The sequence below is a fragment of the Danio aesculapii genome, chromosome 7 (assembly GCF_903798145.1).
Source record: "Danio aesculapii chromosome 7, fDanAes4.1, whole genome shotgun sequence".
NCBI lineage: Eukaryota > Metazoa > Chordata > Actinopteri > Cypriniformes > Danionidae > Danio > Danio aesculapii.
This window is the reverse complement of record NC_079441.1, coordinates 11,590,074-11,611,670: the sequence shown is the minus strand read 5'-3', so window position 1 is coordinate 11,611,670 and position 21,597 is coordinate 11,590,074. Positions and strand designations below refer to the sequence as shown.

General features: G+C 36.5%; 1 protein-coding gene across 1 annotated transcript in view; it reads right to left on the bottom strand.

The window, feature by feature from the left end:
• Nucleotides 1-21,597, bottom strand: part of ubap1lb (ubiquitin associated protein 1-like b) — a 29,624-nt gene that overhangs the window by 6,121 nt on the left and 1,906 nt on the right. Inside the window, exons 2-3 of the mRNA XM_056462704.1 lie at nt 12,020-12,589; nt 3,315-3,512 (exon numbers count right to left, since the gene is read on the bottom strand). Coding sequence (XP_056318679.1) covers nt 3,315-3,512; nt 12,020-12,589 — 768 coding nt within the window. The remainder of the gene's footprint in view (nt 1-3,314; nt 3,513-12,019; nt 12,590-21,597) is intronic.

Here is a 21,597-nt window from a genome sequence, read left to right as displayed (position 1 = left end):
ATCATTATTAATATCAGGAAGAAAATATATATATTTATGCTGTTTTGGGGTCAAACACTTTGGACAATGCTTAAACAGAATTTAAGAGCTCGTAAAATGTGATTAATACTTTTTAATAGCTTTTAAGAGCCTTAATTTTTCTGATTTATCAACTTTTACTATTTTTTAAGACCCCGTGGACACCCTGCCATAATTTTGGAGTTAAGCGGGTTGGCAGCCATCAGCCTGGCATACTTAGCAGAGCAAAGACGGGTGATGTTCTGCTACTGCCACAAGATGGCGACAGAGACAGCATAATATGTTCTTAGGCATTTTCTCAGTGTAAATTTCAAACTACAGCTGATCAAATCACTATAAAACTGTTAAGTGACATTCCAAGTTGTTTTCTCTCTTTTGTATTTCGTAGTATTTCGCTTTGCTCTGGTTTTTTCGGGGTTAGTTATTGTGATCTCCCGATTGTAACAGAGAAATACTGGGAAATCTCAGTAGAGTGATGGCATTTCATGCCGTTTAGCCTTATAAACTTAAAATGTGAGCAAAATCACCTGTTTTGTCATCACTTTAGATATTACGCATAAATCATTCAAATACTAGCTCTTAAGTGACGTTGAGCATCGGTTTATGCTGTTCTGACGTCAGATGCAGATGTGAATGGCGGAAAAATGTAGTTCCTCGTACAAAAGGATTTTTAAGACTCTCTGTGTTTGATTTTGTTTCCTTATATACTTAATTACGCCGTTGAATTGTTGTATAAACACAATAACACACTTTTAGCAGTGCGATAAGGCTGTATATCGTCACTGGTGGGACACTAAGGCATGCCTCCCACCAGTGCCGGCATACAGGCATATCGCACTGCTACTCATGTGATATATTGCGTTCATACAACAGTTCGATGGCATAATAATTTTTCCTCCCCTGAGGAACGCCAACCATCTTTGCACTGTTCGGTATGACATGTGGCGGAAACCCAACCATCTTGGCCCTGCTCAGTATGACATGCTGATGGCCGCCGATGTGCTGATCGAAATTATGAGCATTTAATATAGGCACTATCCTTATAAATAAACTGCATAGTTGCAATCTAAACACCTACATTCTCACCTAAAAAAGCCTCAAAAGTACATCATGTTGTCCAACAGCAGCAATATTTGTCAAACTGTAGTGAGTTTATTGATCTGCTCTCACTCTATGCGGGCGGAGTAATACACAAGGGTGAAGAGGCTGTACAAGTGCTGATATTGCAGAATATTGCACGGCTATCAGCCTATGAGATTTGAGAACCAGATAGAACTGCTGTATATATGTAGTTGTTGTTAACTATAATATAATAAAAATAACATTTCTTAAGAATAAAATATGTCATAATTAATTTAGCTATTTATTTATTGGGAAACTATATGCAGCAAAAATATACAAATGAATACATTAATTATACTTAATTAAATTATATTTAATGATTATGTTACTGCTAGGAGTATCAATAAAATTACATTCATTAAAATAACAACAAAAGAAAAATGTATGCATTTGTTCATAATAAATCCCTACAGAAAAAAAAAACCTGTTAATAATTTATTAATCACTAAAACTAAGATTATTTTTAAAACCTATGACCAAGATCAGGAGATTTCTATGCAGCAAAAAAAATAAATAAATGAAGGTATTTTACTGGAGAAGATGCGATATACATGCTCAAAAAATGTTTTGCTGCTTATTTAAAATCTGCTTAACACAATTCCTGAGATTTGTTGGGACAACTTAATTGTTTTATGTTTATTACACTTAAATGTGTTACGTTAACTTAATTAATTTGTGTTGAGACAATATGAATAAATTGTGTGGAACCCAGCATTGTTTTTACAATGCATATTGAATTCATACCACACACAAATCAACCAAAGCAGAGCATCACTTCAGTCTGTTTTTAGCTCTATTATAAGATGATTTACAGTAAATTCTTTTCCCATACACTCTTTTTAAATAAACTTAAGCTTAATTTTCCCACAATGCCCAGTAAGGTTTTGATATTTGCCAGTGAATCAGACTCAAGTGTTCTCCTGAGGGAAGCTTTGTAATCCTGAGAACTGGAAAACCAGCACAATGTGGAAACTTCAGGGGATCTGCTGTCTATTTTTGATGATTTTTACTTTTTTCTCATCGTAACCAGAATCAGATAAAGAAGATGAAACCAGATGTTTTGCTGTTGACTGAAGCACACTGGGATTGAAAGTGAAATCTCTGGCAATGATTTCTTATTACTTGAGTTTGTTCAGAACAATAGAGAATATCTGATATGTAACAAATATAAAAACACAGACCAGACAATGGACAATCTGTTTCGAGACTTGAAGTTGTGAAAGGTTTTGCATATGAATCTCATTAGATAAATTACATATTCATAAACATCTTGTGTGTGTGTCTGTGTATTAAATATTATGCTATATAATATTGTAAAGTTTAAGACTTTTGAATGTCTTTGATAAAATCACCTAAATAAATCTGAAGTGCAATCTAAAATAATTGTTAAACATAGTACATGGATATTAATGTTATGTCTATTTTTTCCAATGACTACATTACTGGCCAGTGCCTGTGAAAACAACGGACCTTCAAATTTTTTCTTATTAATATTTATAATATTTTCAAATTAATATTTGATTTATTTATATATATATATATATATATATATATATATATATATATATATATATATATATATATATATATATATATATATATATATATATATATATATATATATATATATATATATATATATTCACATATACACACAGTTGATTAGTTTATTTTTTCCCCTAAATTCTGTTTAATGGACATTTCTAAACATAATAGTTTTAATAACTCATTTCTAATATCTGATTTATTTTATCTTTGCCATGATGACAGTAAATAATATTTTCCTAGATAGGGGGGTGAATAATTCTATATACATTTGATTTTTTGTTATAAAACAAATAAATGTATATCGATTATAAATATAGGTGTGTGTGTGTGTGTGTGTGTGTATATATATACTGTATATTACAGTACTTGTTTAATATTTATTTTCTTATTTTAACTACTTAATTTAGATCAAGTTCTTTTTTTTAATGATCATAAGAAATGTACTGAAGTGTGTTCACCGTCTGACTGGTGCACATTTACAAACTCTCCTGGCAGCCCAGCATGCACTTCACTGACCTTCTCTTCTAAATCACCAAGGACTGTGAAGAGACTCTCAGCATTACATCTCGACCCCTGAACCAAAATCTCAGCTCTGATTTCACATTGTAAGCGATCCTCTGACTGACCTGCTCTGGACTTTGCTGGCCGGTTTTCTGCAGGGCGATGATGGCGGTCCGCAGCGGGTACCCCTGCTCAGTGACGGCCGCCAGCAGGTCCCGCTCCTCTGGGCTCAGAGCCGACAGCAGCTCCACAGATGAGTCCAGGACGGCAGCGTGGGAATTGAGTGGCCGTGGAGGGGCCGGGGGACACCATGAACTCTGGGCCTGGAAAAAACAACAACAGTACCTCATGGTCACAGCACCCTTGGGAGATGAGGGCAGGAAACACAATACTGAGAAAATCCACAATCATAAACAGAATATTGTTGATGCACGGCTTGATTCAGAAACATTTGCATCGATATGTATAGGCGCATTAATCGAAAGTGAAGGCCACACTTTATTTTATTCTATAAAGCAACTCTTTTTTTGTTTTGTGTCTTGTGTAGGAACCTCAACTGACTGGATTTCTATGTCAAAGAAGGCAGAGCTGCATCTGTGTTGCGTAAAGGGTGCAGACTAATGATAATTTGAAGGCGTTTGCTGGCAAACTTTTTTATAATGTTTGTTTAGGCAAGCTGACTTACACTCCTAAAACAAACTTTGATTTGGCCTGGTTTACTTTAAATATACATCACACAAGTGTGTTGTTTGATTTCATTTTAAGCAGGCCTTTGTCTAGTCAACGCTATCTCACGGCAATTTGTAACTATAGTGACTAATTCGTATAAAGTCGTAGGATCACATTAATACAAATTAGCATGATTTGCTCATCCCCCAATGAGGGTTGAGTTTGGGGGTGGGGTTTGGTGCCACGCCTCCTTAAAAAAATAAAATAAAATAATAATAATAAAAAAATAAATAAAAATAAAAATCGCACATTTTCATATAACTGAACTCATACAAATTTCTTCGAATTAGCCACTAAACTGACAAAACATATAATAGCCACGTTTTCTCATGAGATCAGGCTGGTCAAGTTGGTCAATGCTGGGTTCACACCAATAATGAAGAGAACATACAGATTGTGGCACTTGCTCATCACATGAATTTTACAGTTAAGTTAAGATACGAATGCTTATTTTAAAGATGACAATACACCATGTCATCTTTGACTAGATCATGTCATTCGCCAGTTAGAAAATTTTGTAGTACTTTATAATTCTACAATTCTGAACAAAAAGCGCGCAGTATGCTTAAGAAAATGGATTTTTGGCGTGAAAACATTGTCAACTGCATGAGTCTCACGCAGAGTATGTGAGAGTTGGCAGCCTTGCTTATTACGAAGACATATATGCTATTTCAGACCGAATATTCAGAGTTGCATGGTAAACAAAATAGGGAGCGTGTCACAGGCTGTCATTGTTCAAAAATGAACCGAATGTGATGTGAATATAAAAACCAACTTCAGTTCAGTAAAGCAGGCTAGGCGGAATATCGCTATTTGCTGATGTTTGGTTGTTAAACTAAATAAAATCTACATAATCGATGCTGTAAAAGGTCCCTTATAAAACTGAAAATAGTCACATCAATCTTTAACCGGAAGATTTCAGTGGCTGAACAACACTTCTGTGCATATAACCCATTTATAAAACAACACAATCTATATCAGCTCTGCGTGACTAAAAGAGTTTTAAAACAGAACATTACCTGTCTAAAATAAACTCTTCAGCCATGAAGTCGTCCTTCCTCCAGCGTGCAAAAGTAACTCAACATTGATTTAGGATTTTTAAAAGCTTTTGATTCAGTATTTGTTTTTAGCGATCAGTCTCTCTCTCGTCACGTGTGCACATGAACGCACATGCACGCGAAAACGGCAGATCTGCATGAACGGCTGCAGATGTACACATCTACATTTGTTGACAGACAGTTTGGGCTACTTATCAAAATGATCAGAATTATCGCCCCGGCAAATTTTAATTGGATGAACTTTTTTTGTCTTATGCCTTACCCAGAATATGAAAATACATAGAAACACATTTAGATCATTTACTTTAATCAGTACTATTGGAATGTGAAGAGACTTTCATTAAGACAATCACCTACTGCACCTTTAAACAAGCTCAAAACAGACTGTTTTGGCATATTTTGTTCTTTAATTTTTTGGGATGAACTTTTCCAAATCGCATTGCATTACTTGCTCTAGTTTGCCTCATACAAATTTTCTGATTATACCGGTCCCTCACTATAAGGGGTTCACCTTTTGCGACCTCGCGGTTTAGCAGATTTTTTTGTGCTATTTGACATTCATATATATATATATATATATATATATATATATATATATATATATATATATATATATATATATATATATATATATATATATATATTTTTTTTTTTTTTTTTTTACGGTGCATTGTGTTCTGAGTACTGATTGGTTGTGGACCATTGCCAATCTATCTCCTGTGTGTCTCCTGTACAGTACAGAATGCATTCAGCTTGCCAAATTTACATAAATCATTGATCGCTAGCAGTAAGAGTTCCAACAACTGGAACTCTGGTTGTAACTGTGCGTAGCAAGACCATCGTAAAGGTGGTTACACAAACCTGATGTGCAGTGCCATGCAGCGCCATGCATTTTAGTATTGTAAACATAGATTTAATATCATGGTACGCACAACGGTGCCGCAAGTCAGCAGCTGTCTGCAACACCCAGCTGATTACCGATGCCTAATATCAAAAGTAAAAACGGAATTTCGCTGTGGTAGGAGAAGCTGTGCGAGTCTTTTCTTTATTTAATGAATTACTTTCACCTCAGAAGACAGTATGCCAACATGCAATAAACGCATGGTGGCGTTTGACGGCGTGAGATGTTCTTGACGCTCTTCTGGAGGTAATTAATAATATAGTAGCACTAACACTGAAACGGTTGAGGCGTTTTAGAATGATCAAAACAACATTTCAGATGTTTTACAGTGTGCTCAGACTTCTGGTTTGTCCATGCAAACATATTTTGATCATTACATGTTCTCTTATAACAAAATCACATTACTTTGCATTGTGAAATTTGTTCGGTAACTGTGTTTCCTTCGCAGTTTATGCACATCTTATCGAATAAAAAGTTCATCCTACTCAGTTATGCTCATATGTTCATTATACGCATTTTCAAAATTGATGCGCATCTTTGCATTTCCATCAACCTTTTTTATGCACAGATCCAAATTGGACATACAGATAGGTGGATGGAAAGGTGGATGGAAACAACCATCAAGTACATGCACTTGAGACAAACTACGATTTGGCCTTAAATATCAAGCCCTAGAGTCAATTTCTTTTGAGCTAATTTTGTTCAATATTACACCAGTTCACTCTCTGATTTCGCTCCAAGTATATTTGGCCTTAAAAAGAACGCAAAACAAACTTCGATTTGGCCTAATGTCGTTTAAAAATGACACCACAATAGTTTGTATATCAGTGCCTTTACGGTACATTCAAAATATCCAGTTTTTCAGTGTGTGTATTCCTCAAGCCAATGACCTCTGTGTTACTAATGCCATTTATCACTAGCTGTGCAACAAGGATAAAAACGAACAACAAATATATTGATAACACTGAAATAAGTTTATATAATAGAATAAATCATCAGGAAAGGCTGGGAAACTTAACTGGAAAATGCACTTCATTCTTCTACACAAAAAAAACACTGTGATGCAAAACTACACGCTTCCTTTTATATCCAGTGCATCGAGAGCATGTGACCCTGCAGGAGATGATGTCATGGGCATTAATAAGGTGTCGAAGATTAGACCGTCAACAAAAGCACAACCTTGAATCATAGCTTTGCTGAGAAAGACATTTCCTGAACACTTCCACTCGCTAATCCAGATGAATTTCTTGCAGCTTGGGAAGACTCCAGGAAAAGTCTTTGCACTTGCTATTATTAGCCAGTTCATCATCTGAGACATTGACGAAAAGTGCAGTAAAAAAAGACAAAAACGAAACAAAGTACTCTGGGAAACGTCATTCACGTCTAATATATGAAAGGATTGAGATGCTCAGACAACAAAATACCTTGCAGTCACAGCGTGAAAACAGTAACACGGGAGAGAACTGACTAAATGAAAACCAGTCGGACTCTGATGTCTCTTGCCTCAGTGATTAAAATACCTTTCTGGACTTATTGGAGGCATGTCAGTTAAAGCCATTTATAGCAGGGTCAACGGTTGCCTTCTAAGGACAGCTTTTATTGTGGGATCTGAACTATTAAAAACGTCAAGTCAACTGGCAACCATCTGGTGGTCTTCTTCAAAGACATGCAGAGCTAAATATTTTTGCGAATGGATTAAAGAAGCGGTCTGTGCTGGGCTGTTTCCTAAAAGAGAAGGAGTGTCAGTTTGGGAACATCAGAACTAAGCCAAACAAGTCCAGTAAAGGGCAGTGTCGTTTATTTGAAGTGTTTATTGTTTCAGAGCTGCTAATGACCTGCTGTTAGGAGCAATTCTGAACCACACCTTATGGAATTTAAATGAAGCATGTCTCAGTTTTTGTTGCTGTTCTTCTGCTAAAGCTGCTCATAGTGAAATCTACACGCAAGTGACAGAACTTAAACTGATCTCTTGCTAAAGACACTTTCAAAGGCATAGTACATTCAGAACTGAAAATTCCTGTCGGCGCCAGTAGTGTAGTGGTTAGTGCGTCAACACATGCACTCCAGTGCTCACGGTGACCCGAGTTCGATTCCCGCCTCGCAGTCCTATACAGATCGTTCCCTTTTCTACACACTAAAGGTGAAGACCCCGAAAAAGTAATTATAAAAAAGAACTAAAAATTCTTTCATTATTTACTCTCTCACACTCTTGTCACAAACCTGGTTCAGTTTTTTTTTCTGTTGAACAAAATAAGATAGTTTGAGAAATGTTGGAAACCTGTAACCATTAAATTCCATGCTATTTGCTGTTCCTACTATGGAAGTCAATGGTTAAAGGTTTCAAACACTTTCTAAATATGTGTTCAACAGAAAAAGGGAAACTCATAAATGTTTGAAAATACTTGAGAGGATTAGATGATGAAAATAGATTAGATGATGATAGAAATACTTGAGGGGATTAATGATGTTAACGAATGTGTCCTGAAAGTCACACTTGGTCCCTAAGAGCTTAGTATAAAAAAAATCACAATAAAACAAATCAGCTTTATGCATGCTAGCTGGCCTTTATCTAGGCTAGCTGGTCTTCGTTACACTCAGCCCACTAAACCTCACTGCCATCCCGGACAAGCCCCCATGTGTAACTCAATGGTTCTACTGCACCCAACTCGCTCTGAGCTGGGACTATAGACTGTAAAAGACATGGACGTAGTATCCGTGACGTCACCCATAGGTTTCTGAAGAACCCAAAAGAAGCTACTGGTAGGCGTGGTCAACCGTCGCCATTTTGTTCGCGCGTCATCGCACCAAACGTGGGATACCAAACAAGGGCAAAGAGCGGAGCTACAGACACCTGCTGGCATTTTGCTTAGACAGGCTTTCGTATGAGAGAAACGCTTAATACTTCATTACCTGCGACTTGTTTGTGTTCTGACCACATGTGCTTGGTTGTTTACTATATCAATAAAGTGTTTAAACGTTTAAAAACACTGTTGTAACACATTGAGCCACTAAACATTGTTCTGATGACGTTTTTCTACAGGAGGAAAACGCGAATTACTTCTAAACACTTCAAATCTAGTCTGTGTTAGTAAATGCAAGACTATTGATGAACTCCAGCATAACACTGTATGACAACGCTTTAGATGACTGTTCTAGAGTCTACAGCTAATCAATCTGTCACATTCTGGAGTGCTTTGCAACTCTAAAGAACATTATAGACGATAAATGATCTTAAATAAAACAAATGCATTTATAAAGATGGTATACAAGTTAGGGCTGGGCGATTCTTTCGATTTTTCCGATTAATTCGAATTTACGTTTTAAGACGATTTAATTTTTCATTAAATCGAGGTATCGCGATTTTTTAAAATAAAACTATTAGGTACAATATAAGAGGCAATATTGTCCGACCACATGATGGCGCGCCTAATTAGCCGCTCACTTGTGAGAGTACGGTGCTCTATGAAGGAATGTAACAGAGAATGTTATGGCGGCAAATCAATGCCAATATTAATCGAGCGCAGCGGTGATGTTTACGCGCGAGGAGAAGTGAACCGTAAGCAGATTACAGATCTACACGCGAGAAAACTACAGCTCGCGAGCGCACAGGGGATCTTCACGCGCGCGCTCAACTGATCCAGCGCAAAGAAAACAAGTCCCGCGCGCGCACCTCATCATCTGTGCGCACGATGTACGCTCTCGCGAGCGAGGTCATGCCTACAGCGCGCGCGCGCGATCAGTTCTCTCCGCTCGCTCGCTGGTTCTTCTCTCTGCTCGCGCGAAACATTTTGGAATTTTGTCAGTCCTGGGGCGGGATTTGGTTCACTTGTTATCTCTAGCGCTATTGGCTACTCTACCTTTCCGGAAGTTAGCCGGGATTGGACGCCGATTAAACGACGAACCATAATTCACGTGATCTTATCATCACCTTAACAAACATGGCTTATGACCAGCACGTAAGTAATCATTTTATTTATTATGAAAATTATTGCCTTTGTTAGAAAAGGTAGTTATTAGAAACTTTATTAACGGGCGCCCTGTTTACTGACACATTGTCTTGTTAAATCAACTAATCTACTTAATCTTTAATTTATATTTAATTTACACAAAGCAAATGAAAATTTTTATTATGCTTACTTTTGTAGTCAAAGTATCAATACTTCATCAATATATGCAATTGCACCATGGAAGGTAGTAAAACTACATTAGCCCATACAGCCCATACAGTCAGACTGTAGACAGAACTTTCTCTCAAGAAACCTGTAAAGAACAGCTACATGTGACTTATCAACAACATGCTTTGTTTGCATGATGGTCTACAAAGTTTTTTTTTTTTTAACTGTTTTAAATTTGCTTAACTTTTTGAGTTGACTGATGTAATGTTTACATTGGTTAAAATGGTTATTTTCTTACTATATATTCAGAAGTATTTAATGTTTAATTCAAATTGCACAATATTTACTTTATTTCATTCAAATCTTCTGCAACGATATTTAACTTGTGAATTTGTTTTACATTTATTTACACCTTGTTGACCAATTTATGTATGTTATGGCCATTAAAAATACAATGTTCCTTAACCAGATGGTTTTTCAAGTTACGTATAAAGAGAATGTTACTTCAGTCATGTTGTTGTAATGTTTTAAGTTGACTAGTTACACAATAAAAAAAAATCGAAATCGAAATCGTGAATCGGTCAAACTTTATGAAAAAACCTAGATTTTTTTTTTTTGCCATATCGCCCAGCCCTAATACAAGTATATAATTTCACTCACATGGGAAACAAGGCCACGTGAATGGTTTGTGAGCACAATTAAGTGCACACAGCATGCCATATCATCTGATAATTGTAAGAAATAAGTCCAAAAGGCAGCTGACTGTGTAAAGCCACATAAAACAAAACAAAAATACGATGAATATGCCGAGTTCAGCGGCTAATCAGCAGCTAACAGTTGAGGTGAAGTGACGGTGACCAGCGAGACCTAGCTGTCACTCAAGTGGCCACGCCCTTAATTATGCAGACTTAATATAACCTAATATAAAGGAAATGGATGAGTTATAAAAAAATTCACCCCCCTCACAGTTGCCATGAAGGGTAATAATAGCTTTATGACCCAAAATCGTTCTTTGTACCAGGCTGTAAACACCTTTTTTTCTGCTGTAAAGTTGGCCATTCTAACAGTGGGCTCAATTGCAATTTGCTCTATTATGGAGCCAGGACTAGCGGAATTTCCATGAATTGCAGTTTCAGTTACTTCCGTATTGGCTTCCCGAGGGAGAGCAGGAGGTTTCCGCTTGGCTGGGACCAAATCGGCGACTAACAAGAGTCTAAAGACCATGGCCCCTAGCTTCTGTCACTAAAGCACCTTTAGAGGTTAGAGGTTACCTGCATAGCACTTCACTTCACCCACCGGTATCTAAAATACTTTATTTTAATTTCACAGGATCTTTAAAAAAATAATAATAAAATAAAAATAAAATAAACAAATAAATAAAAGGCTGTGAATACTGATGTACATGTGATTTATCAGGTTTTTTATTTTAATAAATTTGCAACAATTTCAAAAACTCTTTTTTCACATTGTCATTATGGGGTATTGTGTGTAGAATTGAGGAAATAAAGGAATTTAATCCATGTTGGAATAAGGCTGTAACATAAAAATGTGGGAAAAGTGAAGCGCTATGAATACTTTCCGGATGCACTGTATGCAGTCTGACAAGCTACAATCATTCATTTATTCATTTTCTTTTTGGCTTAGTTCCTTTATTAATCTCGGGTTGCCACAGCAGAATGAACCGCCAACTTATCCAGCATTTGTTTTACGCAGCGGATGCCCTTCCAGCTGCAACCCATCACTAGGAAACATTCACACACATACACTACGGACAATTTTAGCTTACCCAATTTACCTATACCACACCTCTTTGGACTTGTGGGGGAAATCGGAGCACCCGAGGAAACACGAACACGAGGAGAACATGTGAGACGACAGCACTACCTACTGCACCACCTCGTTGCCCACAAGCTACAATCATTTAGAATTATTAAAAATCGCAGAGTGTGAGCCAGGCTTAAATCTAACAATGTGCACTAGCAAATTAAACACTGAAACTTTTCATGTATACTTAGAGGATATCTCACCTTTGTAGTGGGATTGTTTATGCATTCAGACTGCAGCTGATTGGCTGAAGCTGCAGGACAGGCGTTAGCATGTGCAGATGTTCTCTGACTTCTCTGGAAGTGTCTTCGAGGAGAATTAACCCTGCAGAGGGATGAGGGTCGGACGTTCTGTGCGGAAAGGCTGCAAGGTGAAGGCAGGCTGAGAAAGTTTGGTGATTTACAAGTGCGTAAGTCTTTCAACTCTGGTCCTTGTCTCTCCAAAGCCAAATCTCTCTGTTTGGGTTGTGCTTCACCCTCAGCACCCCCATCCTCTTCGGCAAACTCTTCATCCTCAGAGTCAGAAATGGTGAATTTGACTCGGGTGTTCATGTTGCGGTAGTGGGCTGCGTTTAAGCTGCGACTGCGTGGACGTGGGTTTGGTTCCCAGAAGTCACTGCTCCAGCGGCTGGCCAAGCGGCTCTCCTGAGGGCTGCTGAACATCATCCAGTACGGAGGACAGGTTGCCGTCAGCTCACATGAAGAGCGGGGGGTGAGGGTGGAGTAGCCGCCCTGCAGACCTGTGAGCACCCAGTTCTCCAGGCTGAACACATACTGGAAGATCAGAACACAGGACAGACATCTTTACATCAGCCTCAAACATCATCTGCCTGTCTGTTTTTCTATAGATTTTTTCATTTTAACCATCCATCCATCCATCTATCCAACCATCCATCCATCCATCCATCCATCGTTTTTTACATTCCATCCGTCTGTCTGTCTATCTATCCATTTTCTCATTTCATCCATCCATCTATCTATAGTTTTCTCATTCAATCCATCCATCCATCTTCTCATTTCATCCATCTATCTATCTATCGTTTTCTCATTCCATCCATCCATCCATCCATCGTTTTCCCATTGCATCCATCCATTTTCTCATTTCATCCATCCATCCATCCATCCATCTTCTCATTTCATCCATCCATCCATTGTTTTCTCATTCCATCTGTCTGTGTCTGTCTGTCTGTCTGTCCATCCATCCATCCATCCATCCATCCATCCATCCATCCATCCATCCATCCATCCATCCATCCATCCATCCATCCATCCATCCATCTATCTATCTATCTATCTATCTATCTATCTATCTATCTATCTATCTATCTTCTCATTTTATCCATCCATCCATCTATCCCTCCATCCATCCATCCATCCATCCATCGTTTTCTCATTCTATCCATCCATCCATTTTCTCATTTCATCCATCCATCTCTCTATAGTTTTCTCATTCAATCCATCCATCCATCTTCTCATTTCATCCATCCATCTATCTATTGTTTTTTCATTCCATCCGTCTGTCTGTCTATCTATCTATTTTCTCATTTCATCCATCCATCCGTCCATTCATCCATCCATCCATCCATCGTTTTCTCATTACATCCATCCATCCATCCATCATCCATCCATCCATCCATCCATCCATCCATCCATCCATCGTTTTCTCATTCTATCCATCCATCCATCTTCTTATTTCATCCATCCATCCATCATCCATCCATCCATCCATCGTTTTCTCATTACATCCATCCATCCATCATCCATCCATCCATCCATCCATCCATCCATCGTTTTCTCCTTCCATCCATCCATCCATCCATCCATCCATCCATCCATCCATCGTTTTTCCATTGCATCCATCCATTTTCTCATTTCATCCATCCATCCATCCATCCATCCATCTTCTCATTTCATCCATCCATTCATTGTTTTCTCATTCCATCTGTCTGTGTCTGTCTGTCTGTCTGTCTATCTATCGATCGATCTATCTTCTTATTTCATCCATCTATCTATCCCTCCATCCATCCATCGTTTTCTCATTCCATCCATCCATCCATCCATTTTCTCATTTCATCCATCCATCCATCCATCCATCCATCCATCCATCCATCCATCCATCCATCTATTGTTTTCTCATTCCATCCGTCTGTCTTTCTGTCTGTCTGTCTGTCTGTCTGTCTGTCTGTCTGTCTGTCTGTCTATCTATCTATCTATCTATTGTTTTCTCATTCCATCCATCCATCCACTTTCTCATTCCTTCCATCCATCCATCCATCCATCTATTGTTTTCTCATTCCATCCATCCGTCTGTCTGTCTGTCTGTCTGTCTGTCTGTCTGTCTGTCTGTCTATTGTTTTCTCATTCCATCCATCCATCCTTCCGTCCGTTCGTCTTTCTATCTAGTATACTGGAAGATCAGAACACAGGACATTCATCTTTACATCAAACAAACATTATAAACCAGTGCTTTTCAGATCTTGCTAATGTCAACATTAAAACTTCCCAGACTGGGAACACATCTTGTATATTTAATTTGCAACCTTATGACTCTTAAGGAATGTACAGACCAGACAACAATATTTTTAAAATGGTTATGATGGAGAAATTTTAGACATAATAAACACAATTTTAAAAGAAAAATCTCTGAAATATCTATCTGAAACCTATTTAAAGACTGTTAGTGTACAGCCTTTCTCTGCTACTATTTATAAAAAAGTTCCTATATGCAAAATAAAACTAAATGAGTAAAGTTTTATGGCCTAAATGAACCAAATGTGATACCTGAAAAGTCAGGTATTAAATCGATTAAATAACTTTTGAAAAGCCAGACATGATTAGCATACACAATATATTTCACATTGTTTCTAGCATATTCTTTCACATTTGTAACACGTTTCGTTTACTAATTAGCTAGCATGAATTAGGAAGATGCTAGCATGTTTCTAGCAAGAGTTAGCACACTGCTAACATGTTATCTTAGTTTTCAAGATGGTTAAGATATTATTAGCATGAATTAACATGCTGCTGACATACTTTACTAGTATTAATTAGCATGCTTCAAGAATGTTTTAGCATATTTCTAATTTGTTGTTACCATTAATTTACATAGTAAATTCTAGCATGGTTATATTTAACAATGTTAAATAAATAAAGTTAGCATGTTGGTAAAATAAATTAGGAAGTTGCTTGCATGTGCATAAAATGGTTAAAATATTGCTAGCATTACACATAAGATGCTCCTAGAATGTTGCTAGCTAATTTATAGTGTGGTTAACATATCACTAATATGGTTTACATGTTGCTAGCATTATTAAGGATGTATCTAACACATTATAAGATGCTGCTAGAATGTTGCTGGCTAATTTATAGTGTGGTTAACATGTCACTAATATGGTTTACATGTTGCTAGCATTATTTAGGATGTATCTAACACATTATAAGATGATGCTAGAATGTTGCTAGCTAATGTAAAGTGTGGTTAACATATCACTAATATGGTTTACATGTTGCTAGCATTATTTAGGATGTATCTAACACATTGCTAGAATGTTGCTAGCTGATGTAAAGTGTGATTAACATATCACTAATATGGTTTACATGTTGCTAGCATTATTAAGGATGTATCTAACACATTATAAGATGATGCTAGAATGTTGCTGGCTAATTTATAGTGTGGTTAACAAATCACTAATATGGTTTACATGTTGCTAGCATTATTTAGGATGTATCTAACACATTATAAGATGCTGCTAGGTTGTTGCTAGCTAATTTATAGTGTGGTTAACAAATCACTAATATGTTTTACATGCTGCTAGCATTATTTAGGATGCATCTAACACATTATAAGATGCTGCTAGAATGTTGTTAGCTAATTTATAGCTTGGTTAACATATCACTAATATGCTTTACATGTTGCTAACATTTCCCTAGCATTGCTGACAGATTGCTATCATGTTTCTGGGATTTTTCAAACACATTATAACATGCTCCAAGCATGTCGCTAATGTGTTAAAAACGTTTTAGCATTGTTAACATATTTCTTGCATGGTTTACATGTTGGTAACATGAATTCAGATTTTGCTAAAATGTTAGTAGCATGAATACCAGCTGCTAACATGCATAAGCAAGTTGCTAGCATGTTTATTACATATTTAAGCTAAATATTGATGGTGATAAACAGATCATTAGATGAGGGTCTGAAGGTTTTCGAGCTTGATGGATGTAGTTTAAATGCACAGTAAGATTTAATATGTAAATTTTATGAAACAATTAATAAAAGTATAATCAAATTTTCATATTTGATCATTTTAATGGTCAACGGGACGTATTTCACCATGTTGCACGTTCTCTCATTCATGGTAATTTAATCTTTGTATATTCAAATCTGTGCTTTAGCTCTAGCAAAATGTATGACCTACTGCTACGGGAATCCCTCTGAATATTAATAACATCTGCCATTATCAGAATTATGGATCACGGAGCACCACAAAACAGATGTTCAAAAGAGAAGTACACACACCGGCCAGATATTACACAACAATCTGCATCCCATTCAAGTCAAAACCAAGCATGCAAAGCTCCAAGGCAGGTACACGATATTGTTCTTGGACAGACAAGCAACAAATGACTGAGAATTTACACAAACCCGAGTCGAGCACATCGCCATAAAAGGATCACATTAACTTATTTCTGATTGGATTGTAATAACCTCTGACAGCAGTGTTTACTTTGCGAATACCTTGACCAGTAACACAGAAACCTGGAGGAATTTGAGGCATTTTATCCCACTGGATCTACAGTAACAATTACATCAACATTGCATAGATTAATGACAGCCATGAACTTTATTCACTTGCATTGTTTCGTGTTTGCAGTCAGAGAGATGGTTAACTGTGCTTTAATTCTGACTGTTTATCAACTGCACACCTCTGAGCTAAATAAGGTACTTTTAAAGGATGATTTATATCCTTTTCTTATCTATTCATTTTGTCATTCTATCTATCCATTTATCCATCCATCTATCCATCCATCTGTCTATCTGTCTTCTCATTCAATCCATCCATCCATCCATCCATATTTCTATATCTCTGTTTTCTCATTCTATCAAATCAATGCATCCATCCATCTATATATCTCTGTTTTCTCATTCTATCCAATCATCCATTCATCCATCCATCCATCTATTTTTTCATTCTGTCTACACAATCATCCATCCATCTATCTATTTTCTCAATCCATCCATCCATCCATCCATCCATCTATTTGTCTGTCTGTCTATCTTCTCATTCTATCCATTCATCCATCTATTTTCTTATTCTATCCATCCATCCACCCATCCATCCATCCATCTATTTTCACAATCCATCTATCCATCCATTTTCTCAATCCATCCATCCATCCATCCCTCTATCCATCCATCCATCTATTTATATATCTATCCGTTTACTCATTCTATCCATCCATCTATTCTCAATCCATCCATCCCTCTCTCTATTCATCCATCCATCCATCCATCCATCCATCTATCTATTTTCTCATTCTATCTATCCAATCATCCATCAGTTTTCTCATTTTATCCAATCATCCATCCATCTATCTATCCATTTTCTCAATCCATCCATCCATCCCTCTATCCATCCATCCATCTATTTATATATCTATCCGTTTTGTCATTCTATCCATCCATCTATTCTCAATCCATCCATCTATCTATCCATCCCTCCATCCATGAATATATCTCTATCTGTTTGCTCATTCTATCTAACCATCCATCCATCTATCTGTTTTCTCATTCTATCCAATCATCCATCTATTTTCTCCATCCATCCATTCATTCATCCATTTATCTCTCTATCCAATCACCCACCCATCCATCTCTCTATCCAAACATCCACCCATCCATCTCTCTCTATCCATCCATCCATCTTCTCATTGTCTATCCATTCATCCGTCCCTCTATATATCCATCTAGCTATCTAGCTATATTTTTATATTTCTATATTTTTTATATAATTTTTATATTATTTTATTCATTTATGTTTTATTTTATTATTTTATAATATTTATTTAATAATTATTTTATAAGTATTTGAGGTAAATATTTGAGTTTTACCATTTCTGAATCCATTCAGCCAATCTACAGGTTAGCTTATCTTAGCATATCATTGAATCAGATAAGACCATTGGCATCTCACTCAAAAAAAAAATAAAGTTTCGATAACTTTCCTATTAAAGCTTGACTCTTCTGTAGTTACATCATTTACTAAGGGTGACAGAAAATGAAAAGTTGCTATTTTTAGACCGATATGGATGGGAACTATACTTTCATTTTCATTTTGGCGTAATAATAAAAGTTAATTTGTAGCTGTGGCATGACTGCAGCAGGCTCAATGACATTACAGATTCTAAATGGTGCATCAAGTCACGTGTAGGGCATGGTGCTATTTTCGGGCACTGTGTAATATTGTGCATGCTGCAATCATGGTACATCAGCAAATTGACTTTTATTAGTAAGCCAGAACGAGAAAATAGTTCCTAGTCATATCTGCCACAACTCACTCTCTCTCACATAGGCACGGGATCGCAGGAGTTTTCAAAACACGAATATTTATTAACAATGACACCTACACAGGAACACTGGAATCACACGTGGGAACACACATGAAGACAATTCAATACCGGACAAGGAACTAAACAAACTCAGGGGTATAAATTCAAGGGACATAATTAAACTGATTACATACAGGGGAGAGACGCAGGTGAAACTCATGAAACAAATGACAGACAGAAAAACTGAACAAAGGAATCACATGACCAAAACATAAGCACATGGAACATAACAACACAGAACCTGAAAATATAAATCGAGAAAATAGCTAATTTTCATTTTCTAGTAACGTTAGTAAAACGGCGTAACTACAGAAGAATCAAGCTTTAATGAGGAAAAATTATCAAAACTCTTTGGACATTTTTGGAGTGAGATGCTAATGGTCTAATCCGATTCAATAGTCTATGCTAAGCTAAGCTAAAAGTGCTTCTGAAAGTCCCAGAGATTTAATGGACTTAATGGACCCAACCATGGTAAAACTTAACAGTTTAAGCCTATTTGCAAAAAAGATGGAGTGTTCCTTTAAACCAGAGATGCCCAAAGTAGGGCCTGCAGGCCAAAATTGGCCCATGGTAACCTTTAATTTGGCCTGCGACCCCATCTGAAAACAGAGGGAGATTGATGAGGAGGTGGTTGGGGTGAATGTCTTTGACAGAGATTGTCATGTCGAATTTAACATATACATTTTGTTTCTTTGTTTTATTGCTGAGCTAGAAAAGAAGCCAACTAAAATTAAATGATTCAATTAAATGTTGTAAATCAGGGGTCACCAAATTTGATCCTGGAGGGCCGGTGTCCTGCAGATTTTAGCTCCAACCATAATCAAACACACCTGAACAAGCTAATCAAGGTCTTAAGTGTACTTGAAACATCCAGGCAGGTGTGTTGAGGCAAGTTGGAGCTAAACCCTGCAGGGACACCGGCCCTCCAGGATTGAGATTGGTGACCCCTGTTGTAAATGAATCAGACCTTAAGGTAAGGGCAGGAGCAGCTTGACTAGTGTATTCAGCATTGAACAGCATTGTGTTATAAATGGGATTGCTTATGTTTTTACTCTAATAAGTTCATTATAAAATGTTAAAAATGATACTGCATTAGTTAACATGATTTAAAGCAACATTTTCTAGTTATTATTAAATATTACTGAATAAATTAGGAAATTACCCATGGCAAATTTAATATATACGGTTTGGTATATATATTCAGCCCACAGCCCTCAATCAAGTTTGCTTTTTGGCCCTTTATAGGGAAAAGTTTGGCCATCCCTGCTTTAAACAGTAATATAACAGTAATGACAGATGGGAATGGGTTGGAGGTAGCAAAGATGCACTCACACCAATGCATGTTACAAGTGTCTTTGTGCTTCTCTATGACCTTGTTAGCGACAGCCTGAAAATTGCATTAAGGACGACGGCTGCTGTAATCAGCGAAGCTCATGGCAAATTACATTTAGCTTAATGCAGTTTATGGCAGTCACAGATGCTCTGACTGGAACAGTCTCTTTAAGAGCTCTGTGTTTGTACAGAACTCTGGGTTCTCTGGAGAGATGATACATAAAGTACAGGTTTTAATGCATTAAATAGACCAAGGGTGATAGCAAAGACCTAACGTTACAATACATTTCTAGTGTCTGCACGTCATCAGCAGCAAGACAAAAAAAAACTTTGTTTCGTGCTTGTTAATTATTCTTTGCTAAAAAAAAGTCAGCTGTACAAACGGATATTTAAAAAATATGTAGTGTTTTTATATATGCACATGTATTTAAACGGTGCTCAACATTTAGTTTAGTTTAGGAGTACACCCTCACAAGAAATCTTTTAAATTCATTTTTTTAATAGGAAGCTATACAATATTATATTTGTGCATATACATTAGATTAGTCAGTACTGAAGCCAAATCTAAAGCTAATCTAACAAAATAACCTACGATAACAGTCCAAAAACTAGTACACCCAAATGTACATGTTATAGAAAAATATTAAATACAAATTTATAAAAGAGAAAAAAAATCAAGAGAAGCAAAAACATTGACAAATTTAGTTGAAAGTTTGTAGGTTGTCATTTTTTGCAATATTTTGCTTGAATTTAATTGTAGTATCTTTCAATTTCTAAATATTTTTGGTGACTAAAATATTAATTAATAAATATATCTGTTTAATAAATCTGTTTTGATTAAATGCACCAAAATACACTGCCTACATTTACTGAGAAATGGATAAAAATATTTATTTTTTTAAATGGGGTGTACTCAATTGTGCTGAGCACTGTACGTAAATTGAAATGATATATATATATTTTATACAGTTTTGTCTGGTTCTCGAATCTTACTGGTTGATTGCCGTACAATATTCTGCAATAACAGCACTCGTACAGCCTCCTGACCCTTCTGTATTACTCCGCCTACATGACAAGCAGATAAATAAACTCTCTTCAGTTTGGCAAATATTGCAGCTGTTGGACAACATAATGCACTTCTGAGGCTTTTTTAGGCGAGAATGTAGTTGTTTAGATTGCAACTATGCAGTTTATTTATAAGGATAGTGCCTGTTTTAAATATTTATTATTTCCGAGATTCAACAAGTTGACAGCCATCAGCAGAGCAAAGAAATTGACAGTTGACTTTCCGCCACAAGATGGCAGCAGAGATGCATAATAAGTCCTTAGAGAAGAAAAACTCAAACGTTTGAACTGCAGCTAAATAAATCATTATATTGCTCATATTTATATCATAATTATATATTATATAGAATCATATATTGTCATTTCAGAGATAGTATTAAGTAAAATAATTACGTTTCTATTTGTGACACTGCAAAATGGAGTAATGATGATTAAAATGTATTTAAACTAAGTACAAATAAAATCAGGAATGTGTTTAATATATTTAAAAACATATTGGAACAAACATCAGATTTTTCAAATATAATAGTTACTCACAACACAGTGTTTTTGCTGTATTTTTGTTTCAATTAAGGCAAGCAAAAAAACTACTTACAGTTACTCAAAACTCAGAGGTCAACGAATCAGAAAGTGTAAAGTCAGCTGACAGACTGGTCAACGGATCAGCTAGTCTTGTAGATTACACACGCACATATATAAAGGGCTTGGAGAATGAAACTGAGGGAGTACTCACACTTGCCTTGCCACAGTTGCCTTGAACCATGCCAAATCGCGCC